The 23,695-nt window shown below is 44.9% G+C and overlaps 1 protein-coding gene across 8 annotated transcripts in view; it reads left to right on the plus strand.

Annotated features, from left to right (window-relative positions):
- The window catches only part of mthfsd (methenyltetrahydrofolate synthetase domain containing), a 63,898-nt gene extending 50,348 nt beyond the window's left edge, over positions 1–13,550 (plus strand). For all 8 annotated transcript variants that reach the window (XM_033035809.1, XM_033035811.1, XM_033035813.1 and 5 more), the window contains 4 exons: positions 1,882–1,972; positions 4,111–4,223; positions 10,397–10,522; positions 12,902–13,550. In XM_033035809.1, the coding sequence (XP_032891700.1) occupies positions 1,882–1,972; positions 4,111–4,223; positions 10,397–10,522; positions 12,902–13,453 (882 nt within the window). In that variant the 3' untranslated portion in view covers positions 13,454–13,550. The remainder of the gene's footprint in view (positions 1–1,881; positions 1,973–4,110; positions 4,224–10,396; positions 10,523–12,901) is intronic.
- Positions 13,551–23,695: the final 10,145 nt, after the last annotated feature.

Consider the following 23,695-nt stretch of genomic DNA (forward strand, 5'->3'; position numbering starts at 1 on the left):
GATGGCAAATGTACAAAAAAAGTGTGCTGTGAAAGTCTGAAGACCAAAACGGATATTCAGGGAGCAGTTCAATTTCCTTGGCCATTATTTCCAACAAGATAGTCCACTTTTCTGTCTGGAACATCTGGAGTTGAGGGGAGATCTGACAGATGTATATAACATTGTGAGAGGCATAAACAGGGTAGACAGGCAAAACCTTTTCCCCCATGGTGATAATGTCTAATACTAGAGACCTTAGCAATAAGGTAAGAGGGGAAAAGTTTTATGGAAATGTGCTGGGAAAGTTTTTCACACAGAGAGTAGTGGAGGCCTGGGATGCATTGCCAGGGGTGGTGGTGGCAGATGTGAGCAGTTCCCAGTAATCATGTTTGGCACAAATATTGTGGGCTGAAGGGCCGGTTACTGTGTGTTCTCCTGTTATCTATGTGAAAAATAGAGCCATAAGGTCATGATAAGAATTCAAGCTGAAAATGTAAGAGACACATCCAGAAGCTGAATAGACTGATAGAGTTACCAAAAGGATTGCAAACGAGCAACATAAATGTACTCATGGGGAAACTATGCAAATATATAAATGTAAAAAGTAATATGACAATATGTTTACCTCATTTCGAGGTAGAAGGGGGCTAGCATAGTTTATAAACACTAACAAATAATAGCTATGCTGTAAATTCTCTGTAATTAATTTCTTATCTGCTGTCCATACATGTGCTTACTTAGGAATAGTTGTTCCTCAGCCTATGGGAGATTTTCATACCAGCCCTGGGCAGATGAAGCAACTTGGAGTAATTCTACTTTCTGACCCTGGTTTGAGTAAGCATAATCTAAGATTTGAACCAAGTAGCGATTTTGCAGAAGACGTTTACCAGGATGCTGCCTTTGACTGGCAGTATTAGCTACAGTATAAGGAGATGTTGGACAAACTTGGATTGTTTTTTCTGGAGTGGCGGAGGCTGATATGAGACATGTTAGAAGTTTGTAAAATTTCGAGAGGTATACAAAGGGTAGACAGTCAGAACCTTTTTTTCCCCCAGGGTTGAAATGCCAAGGACTAGAGGGCACAGCTTTAAGGTCAGAGGTTGAAAGCTGATAGGTGATGTACTGGGCAAGTATTTTTCACACAAAGGGCAGTGGGTGCCTGAAACATACTGCCAGGGACAGCGGTGGCAGTAGACATGATACTGCCATTTAAGAGGCTATTAAATAGGCACATAGATATGCAAGGAATGGAGGGATATGGATCACATGTACACAGAGGAAATTAGTTTAGCTTAGCATTATGTTTGGCATGGGCATTGTAGGCCGAATGGCCTGCCCCTGTGCTGCATTCAATATTCAATTCCATATGGTGAGAAAAAAAATAATGGCCAGTTCATTCCACCATTGAGGAATTTTGCAAGTAGATTTTTTCTTATATAGGGTTCCTTGGTGTATCTCTACCTTAAAGAATGGTGGAAAAAAAAGACCACTTCCGACTAAATAAACTAAAAAAATTGTAAAATAGTATCTTTTGAAGTTGTTATGATAAACTTTAAATATGAAAATCTTGGATTTCTATGAAGTGATTTTCATAACCCCAGGAGATCATGAAGTTCTCTACACCCAATAAGGAACATTCATCATTTAAGCAGAGAAAGTTAACAGCCTTTGACATTGACATTTCCTCTCTATGGGCAAGTTGCCCGAACTGCAGCATTTCCTGTTTATATTTGAGATTTCCAGACTCTTCAGTTTTTTGCTATTGAAGTATTTTTGAAATGTAGTCACTGTGGATAACGTGCTTTAGATATAACAAGGACATGATGTAAAACCTACTTTTCTGTCCGTATTTTGATAGTTAGTAAGCAATCTCATCTGTATTATATATTTCCTATTCTCCAGGGAGTGAAGGATTTCAGTGTACCTGTACAACTTGATGCAAAGGTTCACATAGACCTGGTTGTGGTGGGTTCCGTGGCTGTATCCAAGAACGGTAACTTTTAGAATGTGAATTTAAAATATACACTTGCAATTTTTTAGTTATGTTGCAGTATGACACCGATAAAGATTTTTAGTATCAATAAATTGCATTTATTTAGCATTTATTTGTTTAACTAACATAACAAAATACATCAACGAGCCTCATTGAGAAATGATCTCAATGAAGACAGAGTAGGTGAGTCAAGAACCAGGGGATGTAAGTTTAAGGCAAAAGATTTAATCGGAACCTGAGGGGAAATTTTTCACACGTGCTGCCAGAGGAGGTAGTTGAGGCAGGTACTACAGTATAACAACATTTAACAGACATTTGGACAGGTAGATGGATAGGAAAGGGTTAGAGGGATATGGGCTAAATGCGGGCAGGTGGAACTGGTGTAGATGGGGAATCTTGGTCAGCATGGGCAAGTTGGGCCGAAGGGCCTGTTACCATGCTGTATGACCCTATGACTGTAAGACAAAGTCTAAACGTAGCACCAAACCGTAGAAAGAAGTATTAGGAGAGATGATCAAAGTCTTGGTGAAAGAGGTTGGTTTTATGAAGAGTTTTGAAGAAACAGAGAAAAGTAGTCATGCAGCAATCGGGAGCAATTCTACAGGTTGGTCTTCTTGGCAAATGTGTATAGGGTCACTTGAATGTAAGAATTGGAGAAATTGTGGAGGAGAAGGCTCGGCTATAGCTCCTCAGCTTGTTGTGACATTCAGTGAAATTGTGGCTACTTTGCTCTTCTGCTTGAACTTAATAATCTTTGATTTCACCAAAATCTTTGTGAAACTTGGGTTGGTAGACTCAAGTATCCAAAATTGTACATTCTCCCCATGGCCGCGTGGGTTTTCTCTGAGATCTTCGGTTTCCTCCCACATTCCAAAGATGTACAGGTTTGTAGTTTAATTGGTTTGGGTTTGTATACTTGGTATAAGTGTAAACTGTCCCTAGTGTGTGTAGAATAGTGTTAATGTACAGGGATTGCTGTTGGTGCAGACTCGGTGGGCCGAAGGGTCTGTTTCCGCGTTGTATCTATAAAAACAAATTTAAAAATTAAATAATTCTCTGGAATTAAGGAATTCCAGTAATTTCCATTTGTGCTTCATTTAAATGGCAGGTGGATACTTTATCTTGAGAGTTTACTCACTATTTCTAGATTCCCTAGTATCATCTAACATACTTCAAATATCTAGTCTCTCTGGCTCCTTCAGAATCTTACATGGTTCAATGTGGTCAACCTCATCCTTGCAAACTCCAGAGTATGGATCCTTTTACTCAAATTTTTCCTCATAATGCAAGTCTTATTTAATCGTGAGAACGTAAGGAATGCCTCAAGTCAAGTAGGAGGAAAGATTAAAAAAAGCAAAGTGTTGGAGTAACTCAGTAGGTCAGTCAGCATCTCAAGAGAACACGGATAGGTGGAGATTTAGGTTGGGACCGAACAGTCTGAAGAAGGGTACCGATCCAAAACTCCACCAATCTATGTTCTCCGGAGATGCTGACTGACCCACTGAGTGACACCAGCACGTTGTGTCTTCTTCTGTAAACTAGCAACTGCAGTTCCTTGCGGCTCCAGGTGTTGTAGAAAGCAAGGAAAGTTGTCAGATGGAAGATTGGGCAGAGCATTGGCTGATGAAATATAATCCCAACAAGTGTGAGGTGGTGCATTTTGTGAAGGCAAATATGGTCCAGACACATTCAGTAAATATTAGAACACTAAGGAATGATGATGAACAGGACTTTGGGGGTTCAGGGACCTTGCTGCTTAAGTTCCCAGATTCCCAAAAGCGGCAACTTAGGTAGATTGGGTGATGAAAATGGCCAATGACAACAATGCCACCATCTTCAGTGGTCCTTTATGAATTAGAGTTGATGTGAAGAAGCAAGGATATGATATAATTTAATTGAGCTCATGTTTATAGAGTTTAAAGCTAAAGCCTGGCGGCTACATATGGAGCCAAAGTTTGTAAATAAATAACTCCTTTAGCCATGTTTAACTAATTTTGTATGTGTTTTGTAAAGGAAGTACCACACCTTTGACTTCTTGCATCTAATATGTATAGTAATGTATAGGGCTTCAGCATTGTCCATCTATTTTCCTTTTATTTTGGAATATTCTTAACATGCAGTTTTCATTTAATCTCAAGGCTGGAGAATTGGAAAAGGAGAGGGATTTGCTGACTTGGAATATGCCATGATGGTATCAATGGGGAGCATCGATGAGAAAACAGTTGTTGTTACCACAGTCCATGACTGCCAGGTTTGTTAAACAAGTATAAGAGAATGTGAGGTGAAATATCAAGGCATTATTTTGTTTAGATCTGTTGAAAAAAAAAGATCAAATGCATTTAGTGTTGGTTTTAGAGATACGGCATGAAACAAACCCTGTGGCCTACCGAGTCCACATTGACCATTAATTGTCAATTCTCACTAGTTCTATGTTAGCCCACTTTCTCATACACTCCCTACACACCAGGGACAATTTACAGAGGCCAATTAACCTGCCAACCCACACGTCTTTCGGATGTGGGATGAAACCGGAGCACCCAGAGGAAACGCACGTGGTCACAATTGAAAATACCACAGTCAACACCCAATGTCAGGATGGATCCCAGGTCTTTGATGCTTTGAGGCAGCAGTTCTACCAGCTGTGCCACTGTGCCACCTATTTACATTGGATATAATAGGTATTTAAAAAATTGTGAGTGGCAAAGTGGCAAAGCGGTAGAACTGCTGCCTTAAGGGCCTGTCCCACTTTCACGACCTAATTCACGACCTCTGCTGAGTTTGCCCTTGACTCTTACTCGCAGCATGGTTGTCACGAGGTCGTAGGTAGGTCGTGATGCTAGTCGTAGGTACTCGTGGCATCATGTAGGTCGGGGCGTGATGATGAAATTCTGTATGATGAAAAATGTCCACGAGTAAAAAAGGTCGTGAATTAGGTTGTGAAAGTGGGACAGGCCCTTTATATTTTTGGAGGTTAATTGACATTGTACACTTGTCAATTGTCCCTAGTATGTAGGGTGATGTCAATGTACGAGGTGATCGCTGGTCAGCGCGGACTCGGTGAGCTGAAGAGCATGTTTCTGCACTGTATCTCTAAAGTCTAAAATCAAGTTTAAAATTAATAAGGTGAACTCTATCATTAATACTAATCTCAAAATCTGTAATTGAACAGAAGGGACTTAAATATACGAATCATACGAAAATGGCAGTAAAATAACGACTGCTTCATTAAGTGCCTTGCTCTCATTCCTGGATGCTTCCACTTCACACCCACAGCCATGAAATCTCCTGGGAAAGACCTGAAACCAGCAGAGAACCAAAGCTAATAAAGGGGTAGAGGCAGTGGGTGGAATCTGGGGAATGTCTGCACGACCCCTCAGGCTATTGAAACCAATCGAGGAGATCACATTGACCAAATGTGCCTTAACTGTTAATCCATTCACCTTCAACATGATGCAATACATTGCCCAGCCAAACACTCCTCCAGCTTCCTCTAAAAGGCATGCAGAGAGTTAGAAACCACCACATGAACCAGCAATGCTTTCCAGACCCTCAATACCCTTTTGAAAAAGCATCCAGCCCATTCCTGCTTTTATACACTTTAAATGTATATAGTGCAGTTTTCCCCAATGTGTCAAACCGAAATATTCCATCAATTGGCACCCAATCCAACTTGGACTACTGTGCGAATCAACTTTTGCAAATGGGCAGTGCTGTAAATGGTGTTGTGACTGAGGCCATCAATAGAATATTTTCTTTTCAACTTGGAAAAATAAATATGAGCTACTGCAGAGGAAAAATAAAACCACAAATGGTGAAATTTGAAATAAAAACTGAAAATACTGTGAGTGGATAGCAGGACATTCTGTTCTATTGAAATGCAACACTTAGAACATTAACCTGCCTGTTTTAGTTGTTGATCAACCACCTATGCATTTTGGGCATTTTGTGAAATTTTCTATGAGTAATGTCTCATTTCAAAATCTATATTTTAATATTACGGGATTTGGTCACAAGGTTCAGAAAGAAAAATTAAAATCCAAGTTCCGTTATGAGGACTGAATGATTTCATGACAATGGCTGAGTTAAATGCTGAAGGATTTCAGTTACGTGGAAAGACGATGGAAACTGGGATTATAGGCAATTGAACAGATGTTAAGGATAAATTTGATGAAAGCATTAAAAAATTAAGAAGAGTTTTAATTAAACAAATGATAAAATGTTTCCATTGGAAGGAAAATCCATAATCAAAATATACAAATGGAAGCAGACCTTGTAAGCACTTTAAAAATGTAATCAGATGAAGGTGAGGGGGGAAAGATTTAACAGGAATCTGAGGGTTAGCTATTTCACACAAAGGGTGGTGTGTGGATGGAACAAGCTGTCGGAGGAGGTAGTTGAGACAGGAGGGACTATCGCAATGTTTAAGATTCCATTAGACGGGATAGGACAGGTTTTAGAAGGATATGGGCTAAACACAGGAAGGTGGGACTAGTGTAAATGAAGCAGCAAAATGTGTAGGCTTGTTGTGTCTATCTAGTGTACATGGGACATGTTGGACAGTGTGGGCAAGATGGGCCGAAGGTCCTGTTTCCACACTGTATGACTATAATATAAGAGATATATGTTGAAAATTTCAAATATTTTTAGGGCCATGGGAGGGGATCTAATTTAACATATCTCTCCATGAGGCAATAAACTGAATGAGGGGCTGAATATTCTTACACTATTCAACCCACAGTAATTTTAATCCTCCAATACTTTAAATAAAGTATGCCTGTTGTTTTAATAATCCAGATTGTTTTAATGCAAGAATTCCTGTTAGATACATAGATACATAGACAATAGGTGCAGGAGTGGGCCATTCGGCCCTTCGAGCCAGCACCGCCATTCAATGTGATCATGGCTGATCATCCACAATCAGTACCCTGTTCCTCCCTTCTCCCATACCCCTTGATACTGCGAGCCCTAAGAGCTCTGTCTAACTCTCTTTTTAATGCATCCAGTGAATCGGCCTCCACTGCCTTCTGAGGCAGAGAATTCCACAAATTCACAACTCTCTGTGTGAAAACGTTTTTCCTCATCTCAGTTCTAAATGGCCTACTCCTTATTCTTAAACTGTGGCCCCTGTTTCTGGACTCCCCCAACATCGGGAACATGTTTCCTGCATCTAGCGTGTCCAATCCCTTAATAATTTTACATGTTTCTATGCAATTGCCCCTCATCCTTCTAAATTCCAGTGAATACAAGCCCAGTCGCTCCATTCTTTCATCATATGACAGTCCCGCCATCCCAGGAATCAACCTCGTGAACCTACGCTGCACTCCCTCAATAGCAAGAACGTCCTTCCTCAAATTAGGAGACCAAAATTGCATACAATACTCCAGGTGGTATCACCAGGACCCTGTACAACTGTAGAAGGACCTCTTTGCTCCTATACTCAACTCCTCTCGTTATGTTCATTTTAGAGTTCAGAGAAGATTGAGAAGATACACACATGGATGCAATGTACTGCAGGATACTTGAAAAGACAGCCCAACTCACCCATGCCAACTAAGATGCCCTATTTAAGCTAGTCCCATTCACCCACATTTGGCCCATACCCCTCTAAACATTTCCTATCCATGTACTTATCCAAAAGTCTTTTAAATGTTGTTATAGTACCTGCCTCAACTACCTCCTCTGACAGCTCATTCCTTATTAACCCACCACCCACAGTGGAAAAAGTTGCTCGTAAGGTTCCTATCAGTTCTTTCCCCTCTCACCTTAAACCTATATCCTCTGGCTCTTGATTCCCATACCATAGACTATGACTTTCTTTTAGACTTTAAACTTTAGAGGTGCCACGCAGAAACAGGCCCTATGGCTCACAGATCCCGCGCCAACCAGCGATCACCCCGTACACTAGCACTATCCTACACACCAGGGCCAATTTACGATTTCACCAAAGTCAATTAACCTACAAACATGTAGTCTTTGGAGTGTGGGAGGAAACCGAAGGACCCGGAGAAAACCCATGCAGTCACAGAGAATGTACAAACTCCATACTGACAGCAACCATAGTCAGGATCGAACCCAGGTCTCTGGCACTGTAAGGCAGCAACTCTACCGCTACGCTACTGTTCCACTCCTATGGGCCAATATGGTTATGGGCCAATATGGTCTACTCGTGAGGAATCAGGTCAGCGAGAGGAAAAGTTAAAGGCGATTCCTCTGGCCCGGAACAATGTAAACTTTTTTACACCACTTTTCAAATCTGATTCCACCATTGTGCAGGATAGTGGTAGCTGGTATGCAGTGACAACTGCAGAATATCCCCCAACATCCCGCCGTCTGAAGAATTGACGGCGCGACTCACCCGTTGCAGCGGCCCCTACAGCCTGTCCGTCTTTTTTTTAATTTGTTGTCTAGTTAAATGTAGTGTTGGTGTTTTTTGATACTAGTTTTAAATGTGTATATGTGGGGGGCGGGGGGGGAACCGTTTAGAATCTCTTCCCTGTCCGGGAGACCCGACCTTTTCCCTGTCGGGTCTCCGTTGTCGTTGGGGCCTAGCACCGTGGAGCGGCCTCAAACCTGAACGACCCGGGGGCTCGGGAGACTGCGGAGCTGCGAAGCTGCGGACTACTCACCATCGTGGGGCTGGCCGGCCTCGGAGCGTGGGGAGCGGTGGTGACTCGCTGCTGCGACTCGACTCCTGGGGCTCGGAGGCTCCAGCAACGCAGCCGCAGGTTCGGTGGACTGGGACATCGGGAGCTCGCGGGTCCGGGGGGAGAGAGAGACCGCTTCCCGGAGCTCCCGCAACGCGACTTCTCCAGCCCGTGTCGCGGGGTTGGAACGACCGGCACGGCTTCATGGCCGTGGGACATTCCAGCGGGGGGCTCCAACTCTGTGACTTTTGGACCGGGAGCGGGGTCGTAAATCGCCCGGCACGGCCTAAAATGGCCGTGGGACTTATCATCACCCGCCTGGGGCTTGGACATCGGGAGAGAAGTGGAGAGCAGGGGAGAGAAAAGACTTTGCCTTCCATCACAGTGGGTCACTGTGATGGATGTTTGTGTGAATTAAATTGTGTGTATGTCTAGGAAATTGTCTTTGTTTGTATGGCTGTGGAAACAGAATTTCGTTTGAGCCTCACTGAGGCTCAAATGACAATAAATTGTATTGTATTGTATTGTATTAACACTGCCAAGTTGTACACCATCCTGACTTGGAGGGACATCACTGTTTAGTTTAGAGATGCAGCATGGACGCAGGCTCTTCGGCCCATCCATCAATTACCCTTTCACACATGTTTCTGATCCTCTCCCGACACTGTAGGGGTAATTTCCAGAGGCCAATTAACTCACAAACCCGCACGTGTTTGGAATGTGGGAGGAAATGGAGCACCTAGAAGAAACCTACGCCGGTGATAGGGAGAACATGTAAACTCCACACAGACAGCATCCAATGTCAGGATTCAACCCGGGTCTGTGGTGCTGTGTGGCTGCAGCTCTACCAACAGCACCACCGTGCTGCCCAAAATTATTTTTTATTTGATTCCATGGTATATTCATTCAGGCAGCACACGGTCCCTCAGAATTACTCTGTGACTCCTGCAAACTGTGGGTGAAGTATCTTCATTCGAAGAGGTTCAAAGGTTCAAGATTGCCCCAAAAACACCATCTCATGGGGAATTAGGGGTGAGCAGTAAATGCTGGCTTTACCAATTATATACCCGTACCATAAATGAATAAATTAACGAAATCTGACCCAGAGGTAGAAGTGCTTTGTACCATGAACTGTTGTCATATGAAAGCCAATGGAACTGAAAATGGTCATATTTTGAATTCAGGCAGAGAGAAAAAAAATCAGAAGATCTAGTTTGACCATTTTGTTTATTCCCTCCAGGTGCTTTAGTGTTTGCACATAAAAAGTATCTATGAGCATCTTAGTGGCTTGGGGAGATACCTCTTAATGGAAGGGAAAACCCAGCAGCTCTCAGAATTAAGTGGTGTGCTTCACTGCTTAGCATAGGAAGATGGTGCAAGAGTAACAGCCCCAACCAGGAAGCCAATCTTCGGCGAGGTAAACATTTAAACATGGGTTTAATTTCTAAATAAGTTTTTGAAAAAATAAACACCTGCATGTATATTTACACGAGGATAAGGCTGCTTTGCAGAAGGATCCTTAAACATTTCCTCTAATTCATTCATTGCTAAAGGTGCCATTTGGCATCCGTTACAGTGCATTTCCCTGGTTCGGAGAGGGTGCCAGAGGGTGTTTTTGTTTCCAGTTATACAGACCAAATGCCAACAGCAACAAGTTTGGCACTGTAGAACAAGTGACATAATATGCAAAGCACTTGGTAGCATCTAATGAACGTTCGGCACATTTTTAGGCACAATTTGCCTAGAACTTTCAACAGTTTCTATGCTTCTGTTTTTCTAGTTGCTGGACATCCCAGAAGAGTTGATGGACAACCATGATCTAAATGTCGACTACATCCTTACACCTACTCAAGTGATCACGACCGATTGCAAACGTTCCAAACCTCAAGGAATTATATGGTCAAAGGTTTGCAAACTTCATTCATTTCCTACACAGTTCCTTTTTCTCTTCTTCTGCCAAAAATATTTTCTCCTCTCCATTCAGAAAGACTATGGTCTTTCTGCACTATGTACAAATCCCTGTATTTGTCATTCATTTGCAAGTTGAACCAATTTGTAATTAGCCTCTTTAGAGTGATGTCACCTTCATTCTGTCTCCCAACAACTTTCCAAGTTTCTCCAATGTACTCAGCGGTAGGGCTACTGCTTTACAGCACCAGAGACCCGGGCTCGATCCTGACTACGGGTACTGTCTGCACAGAGTTTGTACGTCCTCCATGTGACCACGTGGGTTTTCTCCGGGTGCTCCTGTTTCCTCCCACATTCCAAAAACTTTCAGGTTTGCAGGTTAATTGGCTTTGGTAAAATTGTAAATTATCCCTAGTGTGTAGGATAGTGCTAATGTATGGGGTGATCGCTAGTTGGCGTGGACCAGGCACGTGCCATGAGTAATTACTCAAGGTAGGCAGTCAGTTAGCTTTTAAAAAAAAATCTTAAACAGCGCATACGCAGATTGTTCTCTCCGTAAAAAATAAAAATAAGTAACAATTCAATTTTCCCAAGGCTTCTAAATCTCCTTCATTTTGTAATTACTGAATGGGTGGGGGACAGAGGATGAAGGCAGTTGGAGAGATAGTGGGAAAAACGGGAGCACACCGGAACAAGTTGAATCAGCAGTCATCTTATTGAATGACAATACTAATTCAAGGGACCAATTGGAGGAAGAGTTCCTTTCACAGCGTGTGGAGAGTCTGTGCCAGGGGTTAAAGTTGCGGGGAGGGCAGGAGTGTTGAGAAGGAGGGGGGTCGGGGATCACGTCAGACACACTCACCGCTGCCGCAGCGCTCCGGACACAGACAGCAGAACTGGCCGCCACTTCCGGGGAGGGAAGCAGCTCGGGTGACTGCAAGCAGCTGCCGGGACTCAACAGCAGAACCGGCTGCCACTTCAGCGCCTTCTGCCGGCCCGCTCACCTCTGGCGGTAGGTGAGCGGGCTCTCCGACTGAACACCTCTCACCTGCCGCTTGCCGGCTTCGCTCATGTCAGCCGCTTCCCGCAAATCCTTAAATTCCGACAGCCGAGTAACCTCAATTGGTCCCTTGAGTGCGCTCATTTCTGGTTTAAGGAAATTTAAGGATTTGCGGGAAGCGGCTGACATGAGTGAGGCCGGCGAGCGGCAGGAGAGGCGGATGAAGTTTCGGGTCGGGACACTTCTTCGGACTGATTGCGGGGGGGGGGCGGGGGGGGGAGGGGTAAGAAAGCTGGAAGAGAGGAGGGGCATGACAATGACTACCAGGCATTGGGTTCATACAGGCTGCTCTACATCGGTGAGACCAACCGTAGGCTTAGCGATTGCTTCGCCCAACGCCTCCGCTTGGTTCGCAATAACCATCCTGATCTCCTGGTGGCTCAGCACTTCAACTCTCCCTCCCATTCCGAATCCGACCTTTCTGTCCTGGGCCTCCTCCATGGCCAGAGTGAGGCCCACTGTAAATTGGAGGAGCAGCACCTCATATTTCGCTTGGGCAGTTTACACCACAGCGGTGTGAACATTGACTTCTCCAATTTCAGGTTTCTCCTCCCCTTCCCAGCTCTGTCAGCCCACTGTCTCTGCCTCTTCCTTTCTTCTGCCGCCCCCCCCCCCCCCCCACCCCACCCTCACATCAGTCTGAAGAAAGGTCTCGACCCGAAACGTCGTCTATTTCCTTCGCTCCATAGATGCTGCCTCACCCGCTGAGTTTCTCCAGCATTTTTGTCTACAAGCAATTGACTTGAATAAGTTTTAACCTGTGATACTTGTAGTTTCAGCTGCAAAGTAATTTCACACAACAAGCAGTGCTCAACAGTTTGACGATCCCAAATTTTCAGCCGAGAAACAGGTTTGGCTTGTCCCACCTGGGACAAAAGCAAACGGTGTCAGCAATATTATGAATTCCCGGGGCTAGTCTTTTATCATTGTCAAGTAAATGGATGCATAATATAGTTCTCAGCATTGTAGCGGATCTGTTCCATAAACAGAATGTCTATAATGGAGCAGAGGTGAATGGGACAGTACCCTGGCTTATGGAAGGACTGTTCAGAAGCCTGATAATACAGGGAATGAAGCTGTTCTTGAGACTTGTGGTGCATGCTTTCAAGCTTTTGTACTTTCTGCTGGACGAGAGCAGGGAGAAGAAGGAATGACCAGGGTGGGACAAGCCTTTGATTATGTTAGCTGTGCTTTAGCCGCTGACCTCTCAACTCATTAAACCAGAAGCACAAAGTTACATTTGTGAGAAGCAAAGAGCAAATTGTGCTCCCTTTAAACATCCTGTAATCACTGTTTCTCCTTTTCTGTTCGAGACAGGTGGATTTGGAGATGATGCAAAAAATTCCAATCCTCAAAACCTTTTACTGCAGAGAAAAGCAAGAGGGCAAGGATATCGCTCTGAAGGATGAAAGATGCATTGACGAAAAAGAACTGCAGAAGTTCTCTGGTGAAAGGATGCCCAGGAAAAGTGCAAATGCAACACGGCTTAAAAGTGATCCATTTGAAAAGACTGGGAGTTGTGATAAGTGTGAAGAAGAAACAGAATGTGAAACAAAAGCCCAGTCTAATGCCACAAGTAGAGTTACTGCAGTTTACATGGGTAACATACCTCCAAGTTTGAGAGTCAGTGAATTGAAGAATATTTTGAGAGATCACAATGTAGCTCCACTGCGTCTGAATTGGCAAGGTGCTCAACACCGCGCTTTCCTTGACTATAAAGATGAAATAACTGCAGAAGCAGCTGTAACTTCACTCGCAGGGTTAAGTGTAAGTGGGAGTATAATTAGGGTTGAACTTGCCAAACACCAAGGAGACAACAGATTTAGAAGTCAAACAAATGCACGTGTGAACAGACAGTCTTTAACCTGATCACATAATAAAAATATTCATGTAAAATTTTAAATGCAAAATAAAAATAACATTTCTTAATCAGATGTCTAATTAAAGTGGAATCAGCTTACTGTCATTGCTTGTATTGCCTTGGTGGAAAATAATTCAAACAGGTGTAAAAACATCAAGGGACATTTTCAATTCACAAATAGTCAATAGAGTAAATGGGCGGCATGGTAGCGCAGCTGGTAGAGCAGCTACATTGCAGCGCCAGATACCCGGGCTCGATTCTGATCTCAGGTCCTGTCTGTGTGGAGTTTACACATTTTCCATTTGACCACTTAAGTTTCTTCCAGTTGCTCCAGTTTCCTCCCACAGTCAAAAGACGTGAAGATTTGTGAAGGTTAATGGGCCTCTGCAAATTGCCACCAGTGTGTTGGGAGTGGATGCGAAAGTGGGATAACATAGACCTATTGTGAATGATGGGTCGGTTCAGGTCTCGCCTCGAAACGTCACCCATTCCTTCTCTCCAGTGATGCTGCCTGTCCCGCTGAGTTACTCCAGCTTTTTGTGTCTTATCTTCTTTTATGAAGTATGGAATGAATGTCTATGACTGCTCACATGGTTAATTAATACACCATGAACATAAACAATTGATATTCTAGTTTTGACTCCAATAGTACTCAGTTCTCTTTCCCAGACTATTCATTGCACTGGTTGAGGGGTGATCTTATAGAGGTGTATAAAATCATGAGAGGAATAAAGCGGGTTGAAGCACAGGATTTCTTGCCCAGGGGAATCGAGGACCAGAGGACATAGCTTCAAGGTGAAGGAGAAAAGATTTAATATGAATCTGAGGGGTAACTTTTTTACTCAAAGGGTGGTGGGTGTATGGAACAAGCTGCCAGAGGAGGGAGTTGAGGCTGGGACTATCCCAACATTTAAGAAACAGTTAGACAGGTTCATTTTTAGGACAAGTTTGGAGGGATATGGACTAAACGCAGGTGGGACTAGTGTAGCTGGGACATGTTGGCCGGTGTGGGTAAGTTGGGCCGAAGGGCCTGTTTCCACACTGTACCACTCTATGACTGTTAATTCCACATTGTTGCACATTTCTTTAGTGTTATCAAATTTAACGGAACTGGTTAACGTATTTGTAACAATCAATATTTGGTTCATTTGAAGTTAATTCAAAGGACAAAGGACATTTATTGTCACATACACCAATTGGTGCAGTGAAATTTGAGTTACCATGCAGCACACAAATAAGATAAACACAACACTTTAGAATTTAACATAAAACATAAAAAACATCCCCCCACAGCGGCATCAACTTTTCCCACTGTGAGAGAAGGCACCAAAGTTCAGTCCTCTTCCTCAGTTCACCCGTGTTCGGGCTTATTGAGGCCTCCGCAGTCGCCGCTATGGACCCGATGTTTCAGGCCCTCAAACACTCGCAGCAGCCTGGAGCCTCCGAATCGGCCGCTTCCTACCGGAGACCGCGGCTTCCGAAGTCCACAGCCCGAGCTGGGTGGAGATTCAATGCTGGTGACCTCGGCGAGAGATCCCAGGGCTACGTGATGTTAAAGTCAGCATCAGCTGGTAAGTCAGCGCCGCCTGCGGCTGGAAGCTCCGCAGACCACAGCTCCACGGTGTCAAAGTCGGCAGTCCCAGCACTCCGGAGCCTCCAACACAGCGACCCCGGTAAGACATTGCTCACTCTGCGATGGAATCCAGTGCTGCATCGCCGCTGCTGAAGCTGAGGCTCTAGCCGGTCTCCGGCAGGGAAGGCCGCGCCAATCCAGGTGGTAGGCCGCGAGGAGGGGGGCGAAGATGCGGTTCGGAGAATAGTCGCATCCCTGACCAGGAAGCGACCAAGAAAACAGTTTGTCCCTCCCCCCCACATAAATAAGACTAAAAGATCTCCAGAAACAAACTTTAAAACACTAAAAATAACAAAAAGAATGAAAGGACAGACAGCTGCAGGCTAGGCAGCCACACTTGATGGCGTCACAACTCAATTACTCCAGTAATTGAAATTGATTGGGTAATTGCACAGAGGATTGAGAACCAGTGGACATAGGTTTAAGATGAGGGTGGAAAGATTGAATAGTAACTTCAGGATATTTTTTTTTACACTAAAGGGTGGTGGGTATATGGAACGAGCTGCCAGAGGAGGTGGTTGAGGCAGATACTATCATAACATTTAAAAGACATTTGGACAGATACATCGATAGGAAAGGTGTAGATGGTTTTGGGAATAGTGTTAAATATGGCATGTATTTGGAGTGGGCAAGTTGGGCCGAAGGGCCTGTTTCCACACTGTATGACCCGATCACTAAAGCCTGTTTCTAACAATTTAACAGGTTAAGCAACTTGTCAGTTAGGAACTGGGTGTGGACATTTCCTGCAGCTAGTTTTTCCACGGAAATGGGACCTGGGAAAGATGGCATGAATATTGTTCCACAGCGAAGGCCATCATGGAGCTTGCTGATGTAGTCCTGAAAAGTAAGAAGGGACATAACGGATCACAGCCACATGGACTTCATGTCCTCAGGTTGGGCAAGAAGCACAATAAAATTGTACATGGATGTAATGCTTGGTCAGAAATAAAGGTTAGGAATGGTTGAACAATTGGAAAACATTAAATGAGTGGATGGAAATACAGAAGGAGAACTGAATAGGTAACAATGTATGGTCCCGATCAGACCTGAAACGTCTCCTTTCCATGTTCGTCAGAGAAGCTGCCTGACCCGCTGAGTTGCTCAAGAACTCCAGTCCCTTTTTGTAAAGCAGCATCTGCAGTTCCTTGTTGTTACAAATAACAATGCATGTTGACTGTTGGACATCGTTAGTTGGATATCGTTTCTAGATATTCCCAGTTTTGGGGAAGGGCTATTGAACTGAAGTACACATCTCCACAGATATGTCTGAAGAAGGGTTTCGGCCCGAAACGTCGCCTATTTCCTTCGCTCCATAGATGCTGCTGCACCCGCTGAGTTTCCCCAGCAATTTTGTGTACCTTCCACAGATGCTGCTTGACCTGCTAAATGTTACCTGCATTTTTCTGTTTTTATTTCGGAATTTCAATGTCTGCTGCTTTTTATTTACTTTTCACAGAACTCTATACTCCAGTTGGGTGTTGGACAGCGAAATGGGCCCAGAAAAAGTCTCAGCTCATTGTCGGGTCTTGTGTTCATACAGACAGCACCCGTATTCAGGATCAACCTGGGTCTCTGGAGCTGTAAGGCAGCAACTCTACTGCTGTGCCGCCCATGCATTTATGGCTTGGCATTGGGTCAAAGCACTATAAAAACTGCAATTTTTAAAAATTCTGCTGGTAGATGTCCTGGTCATTACTGGATGTCCCACTGGTACTTTGAGAATGACAATAAACATGTCTATCCACAGCTTGAGAACTTTTCTTTGAACTCAAGCAAGTGACACTCGGATAAAACAGGTTAAAGAAAAAACATTAGGTGCAGGAAAGAAAATGGTGGATAATGGCCTCTGGGATGTCAGCTTTGCTCAAGTATCACAAACATTTTCATGATAGATCATCAGCTGAACATCCCACTGACCAAGAACTATGGGTGTGAGGTCAGCTGAGGATGTGGGACCATTGCATTTTACAGCCAGTGTTCTATGTTGATGTGTAATGGATGACTCCAGTTTATACTGGTCTACATTGCAACATTTGCTTCGTAAATGCTTCCGGCAAATAGGGAGGAAGAACAAATCCAGCCCAGTTGGCATTGAGTGCAACCTGAAAAAATGAAATCAAATATGATTGTTTATCCTCTCCCTCTCTTCTCTGTACTCATCGATCTCTCACACTATCCCCCACTCTCCCAATCACCCTGCTCCTTTCTCCTCCTTTGTACACTCGCCTCCCATCCCTGAGTCCCTCTCATCATTTTCATGCCCCATTTCTCACCTCTCCCAGTCCCCTTCCACATACGGTTCAGTGATTCTGTACATATGTACAGTTACATTTTTTTTTGCATGCAGTTTGGTAAAGTATTGCCATACCTAAGCACAATCCCCAATAGTACAAAGAGAACACTGAGACCGCATATAAGCGTCGCCAGGTTTTGGCAGCATTTTTAAGGCTCGGTCCTCTGGAGCGGCGCCCAGTTGAGGTGTTCCCCAGGCTACTGCAGGGCCTCTAGCCATTGCCTCTGTCCAGCAAACCATTGTCCCTCTCCTCGCCCTGTCACCTTCAGCCTTTGTGCCTCCTGCAGCTGAACTTTAAGGGCGTGGAAGGGAAAAAACTCTGGTTCACTCTCTCACCAGACCATGGTCTAGCGTCCAAGGTCACTGGTTCCATCCATCCTCTTCTCATTCACCAGTCCTCGGGGGCCGAGCAAGGGACCGGGCTGAACAGCTTCACTCTACAGGTTGCAGCTCCCTGCGTCAAGCCTTTCTGCTGCGCAGCTCACTGCATCCCTCCCTCAAACTTTACATTTCACTCCTCTCTCCTTATCTACGATCTACCTCATTAGTGACCCTTGGCCAGGCACGTGCCATCAGGGTAGGCAAGGTAGGCACTGACTAAAATTATAAAATGGTAATTATTAAATATAAATAGCAAAGGCATGGGAGAATAATGCCTACTTAGGAGATCGATCTCTTAGGTAGGCATAATTCTCCGTGCCTTTCATCCGCAGTGCATGTAACACGCGAAGGTCTGTGCAGCCCACGTGCCGTCGACGATGCTTCAAGCCGTCAATTTCCAGGGGACTGAAGGCAGCTGAAATTCTGTCTTTGCAGCACTGCGCATGCTCATCAGCATACAGCGCATGCGCAGCGCAGGTTTCTTGGCGGGTTTTTCAAACATGGATTGCCATTATCTTAAGAACATCTTAAGAAACAACGAGAGTTGTTTTTTTAAATGTGCTATATAAATAAATGTGACTTGACTTGACATGTGACAAATGATGTGGTAAGTTGATTTCTTGGTGCTATATGGTTGACCACTAGGGGCACCGCACTGAAGGCAGCTTCTGCCTACAGTCAGTTCGTTTTTCTATCTTTTTTTAATTTTTAGTTAGTTTTAAAACTATATTTCTTTAGTTTCTTTAATTTTTCTATGTGGGGGAGGGGGGTAGCAGAAGGGGGAAACCGTTTCCCAGTCACTTCCTGGTGAGGACGCGACTATTCTCCGAGTCACGTCCTCGCGGCCTACCAGCTGGATTGGAGCGGCCTTTCCTGCTGGGGACCCGGACCAGAGCTCCAGCAGCGGCGGCGCAGCGCTGGATTCACCGCGGAGCGGGCGATGCCTTACCTGGGATCGCTGTGGAAGCTCCGGAGTGTTGGGCCTGCTGCATCTACATCTGAGCTGTGGTCTGCAGAGCTTCCACGCGGCCGGCTCTGTCTTCAATATCGCGGAGTCCTGGGGCCCTATGTCGAAGGCCGTCAGCATTGAATCTCCGCCCGGCGCGACTTGTGGACTTTGGGTGCCGCGGACTCTTGTAGGAGGTGGCAGTTTGGATGTCCAAGCCACGGAAAGTGTCCTCCAGTCCCAACGTCAGACTTCTATCACCCCGACGAGCGGGCCTGAACATCGGGCTGCCCGTAGCGGTGACAGCGGGGGTTCGGGAGCCTCCCGACCACGGGAGGATTATGGAGGAGGAAGACTAAATTTTTGAGCCTTCCCAAACTTTGATCCCGCTGTGTGGGGATGTCTGTGTTAAAAACGATCGTGTTCTGTGCTCTTTATTATTCGTATGGCTGTGTGGCGACCACACATTTCACTGTACCAATTGGTACATGTGACAAATAAACGTACCTTGTATCTTGTATGTGTTTTTAAAAACCGTATTTCCCAGCATTGACGACTCTAATTCTTACCCAAAAATAAGGCACAAAAATTTACATCTGTCTTGGAAGCAGAAGTTGGAAGGTTGTTAGCCGAGATAGATAGACTTGGCTATCCCTAACTACAGCAACATCAAGAATGATGTTGTTGTATTGAGGGATAGCCAAGTCTATCCCTCATTGCTGGCAGCTGATGGGAAGCAGCTGTAAAAGGACAGCGCCGCTGGGGAGGTGAGAAGGAGGGGGTTGGGGATCATGCCAGCAACTCACTTGCCGCGACGCTCCGGGTGCGGAGCCACCGCATTGTGGCTGGGAGGAGAAGTAGTTCGGGTGGCTGCGAGCGGCCGCCAGGACCGGAGATCTCGGGTGGGTGCGAGTAGCCGCCACCTCAGCTCCTTCTGCCGGCCCCCGCTCACCTCTGGCAGTGCTCTCCGTCTGAAAACCTGTCTCCTGCTGCTCGCCATGTCAGCCGCTTCCCCCAAATCCTTAAATTCCGACAGCGCGATCAAGGGACCAATTGAGGTTACTCGGCTCTCGGAATTTAAGGATTTGCGGGAAGCGGCTGACATGAGCGAAGCCGGCGAGTGGCAGGTGAGAGATGTTCAGATGGAGAGCACTGCCAGAGGTGAGAGGGCTGGCAGAAGGCACTGAGGTGGCGTCCGCTGTCCGGTCCCAGCATCTGTTCGCAGCCACCCGAGCTACTTCCCTCCCCGGCCACAATGCGGTGGCTCCACGCCAGGAGCGCCGCGGCAGCGACGAGTGAATGAGTTACTGGCATGATCCCCGACCCCCTCCTTCTCAATGCTCCTGTCCTCCCCGCAAGTTTACCCCTGACCAGACTCTCCACACGCTGTGAAAGGAACCCTTCCCCCAATTGGTCCCTTGAACAAGTATTGTCATTCAATAAGATCACAACTGATTCAACTTGTCCCGGCGTGCTCACGTTTTTCCCACCATCTCTCCAACTGCCGTCACCCTCCACCCCCCACCCATTCAGTCATTCAGAATGAAAGAGATTTGGAAGCCTTGGGCAAATTGCAATCTTTATTTTTATTTTTTGAGCGTCCCACCAGCCTTCTTTCAAAATTTAGCAACTCAAAATGGGGGTGCGTTTTCATTGCCGGGAAATATGGTACTTTATTAAGAGATTTAACTTTTGAAGACTTTATAAAAGTCAACTGACAGCTAACGGAGAGAACAATCTGCGCATGCGCGGTTTAAGATTTTTTTAAAGCCGGCTGACTGCCTACGCTGAGTAATTACTCATGGCACGTGCCTGCCCTTGGCTATCTTTAATCGGACTTTACTGGCTTTATCTTGCGCAAAACATTATTACCATGTATCTGTGTACTGTGAATGGCTCCATTGTAATCATGTATTGTCTTTCTGCTGGCTGGTTTGCAAGCAACAGAAAGAAGCTTTTCACTGTAGCTCGGAACACGTGACAATAAACTAAACTAAACTAAACTATCTGACACTCCTTTGTCTCCTTATCACCTCTTTTTTTTTTCACTTGCATCACCCACTTGCCAATCCTCGCCTGTATCACCTAACACTTGCCTGGTAAAAGTTCCCGGCCAGCCGTGCGGGGCAGCAGAAGCTCCTGGCGATCCACGCGCATATCCTGACAACAGGCTGGCACGCACGCCGCGGAACCGGGAATCCACCTGTAGTCATCTGAGACTCGCTTCCTGCTCAACTCTGAGTGTGGAGAGAGTCGTGACAGCAGTGGATGCTGGACAAAGGGCCATTTTGACGATGGCGGCGGACGATGGAGGGGATCGGTGCTGCCAGGACAGATAAGACTGAACTCTTAAGAACTTTGAAACTTTGTTGGCATCAGAAACGTGGTGAATCTTTGTGCATCGTCTCTGTAAAGTCTACTATTACACCACAATTGTTGCACTTTTGTACTTATCGATGATTATGCTTATCTAGAGTCATAGAGTCATACACTATGGAAAAAGGCCCTTTGGCCCCACCTACTCACACTGGCCAGCATGCCCCATCTGCACTAGTCCCACCTGCACGTGTTTAACCCTTATCCCCCCCCCCCCCCCCCCACCCCGAACCTGTCCAATCCAAGTATTATCTATATTGTAGCGGCACCTGGTGGTGAAGCTGTGTATTCAGAACCCTCGTCAGTGGTCGGGACTGTCACGTGACCAGGGTTCGTTCGGGAGCTTTTCAGTATGTTCAGTAGCTCGTGCTCCTCACGACGCCAGGAGCTTAGATCGTTATTCCTGACCAAGTACACGTGTAGTTCGAGTGTTATTTTGCTAATAAAGAAAATTTTACTCTACCTGCCTGGTCTCGCTACATTGGTGACCCCGTCTATCCGAACGTTTTTCGGATCCGTTATTATGAATGACGAAGACTTCGACGCCAAAATGCAGTTTCGCTAAAACTACCCGTTTTCTGGGCAATACAACCTCATGTGTGGTTCCAGCACTTTGAGGCCCAATTTCAGATTCGGCAAATTGTTGCTGATTCGACTTAATATTTTTATGTGGTCGGTGCGTTGACCCAAGAAACAGCCGTCCGATTGCTTCCTTACCTTCAACATCCGCCTGCTGACAACAAGTATGAGGGCCGCGATCGAGCCGCCAGGATCCTGCACATGGACGGCTTTGGTGACCGCAAGCCGTCTGTATTCATGAGCGAAATGCTTTTCGCTGATGGACGGTCACCTGCCTTGTCTCCTCTTTGAGCAGGCGTTCCTAGAGTAGATGCCCGACGACATCTGCCTGCTCCTGGCCGGTAGCGACTTTATATATGATTTTACTGGATTGCATGAAAAACAAAGATTTTCATTGTGCCTAGGTGCATGGGTACATGTAACAATAAAATATCATCATCATTCCACCCCCAGCTTCTCTCCCCCGACCTCCCCCCCCCCCCGCCACCCTCATTCTGAAGAAGGGTCCTGACCCAAAACATCATCCACACATTTTCTCGACAGACGTTCCTGACCCGCTGAGCTCCTGAATTTTGTGTTTCGCTGAATGTTTACCCTCTGTTAGGCAGCAAACCAACGAGCAAATGCATTGAATATTAAATAGCTAAATGACAAGACTGGAAGCAATTAGCATGTGTGTAAACAGTTAACTTGCTGTCAAAACAGCTAAGACATATTTCTAACTGAAATAACGTTTACTTGTTTGGAATTTGCTGTGGTGTCACTGATCCATTCCTTGCAACTTCTGCATAGTGGCTGCTTCGTGAATAGGTGCCATACAACCAAAATTTGTGTGACATTCCTAAAACTAATTAAATTGAAAACTATTTCTCATAATTATATTTAGAATGTCAGTTGTTCCATTGGATTAAAAAAGGTTGTTCTTTCCACCAACTTTTTTAAAACTTGCGTTTATGAGAAATTTTAATTTAGAAATTATAATCCAGCAACAAGGCCGTTTAGCCCATCATGGGTCTGGTGTTTGCTCGAGTTGAAGATAATTTCAAACACCTGTCTTTCTCCCCTGTTTCCATTTCAAATATTTATCCAGACTCTATTAAAAAATGTTTAGACTCTGCCTCAATAGTCACTTGTGGCAAACCATTCCATTTTTTAATAACCTGTGTGTGAAAAATAGTTTTGAACTTTGTGTTTGCTCTTTGGAAAATCCTGAATCCATGCCCCTTTTTACTGACCTGCCAACTTGTATAAAAAATCCCCCCTTTTTTTTGCCATCTCAGAAATGTTCATAATTTTGAATGGCTTTGAATTATGTGTTTTTTTAACAATTTCTTCTGCAATTTCTCCTATTCTGAGGTTTAAAAAAAAACAGAGCAGTTATTGCAAAAGCACCCAACAAATAAGGTTAGTTGGGTTGTTTGACTAACAGCTTGCAATCTTCTACTGTAAATTTGATTTTCAGCAATCTGCCACCTTACAACACCCAGGTTTGATCCTGACCGGGTGCTGTCTGGGTGTGTAATTTGCATGTTCTCCCTGTGACTGCATGGGTTCCTCTGGGTGTTCCAGTTTCCTCCCACTTCGCTAAGAGGTGCAAGTTTGTAGGTTAATTGGCCTCTGTAAAATAGTCCCTAATGATGTAGGGAATAAATGAGAAAGTAGGATAATAGAACTAGTGTGAATTGGTGATAGGTGGTCAGCATGGACTCGATGGGCCGAAGGGTCAGTTTCCATGCAGTATCTTTCAAAGATTCAGTGTTTTGGTGTCATGCAAAGTGTAAGGATCAGAAATGCATTAATTGTTTCCGCACATTCTGGTGGCGCAGCGGTAGAGTTGTTGCCTTACAGTGTCAGAGACCTGGGTTCGATCTGGACTACGGTTGCTGTTTGTAAAGGGTTTGTATGTTCTCCCCGTGACCTGCGTGGGGTTTCTCTGAGAGCTCCGCTTTCCATGCACACTCCAAAGATGTACAGGTTTGTAGGCTAATTGGATTGGTAAAATTGTAGATTTTCCCCAGTGTGTGTAGGATAGCATTAGTGTG

The sequence above is a fragment of the Amblyraja radiata genome, chromosome 17 (genome assembly GCF_010909765.2).
Source record: "Amblyraja radiata isolate CabotCenter1 chromosome 17, sAmbRad1.1.pri, whole genome shotgun sequence".
NCBI classification, from domain to species: domain Eukaryota; kingdom Metazoa; phylum Chordata; class Chondrichthyes; order Rajiformes; family Rajidae; genus Amblyraja; species Amblyraja radiata.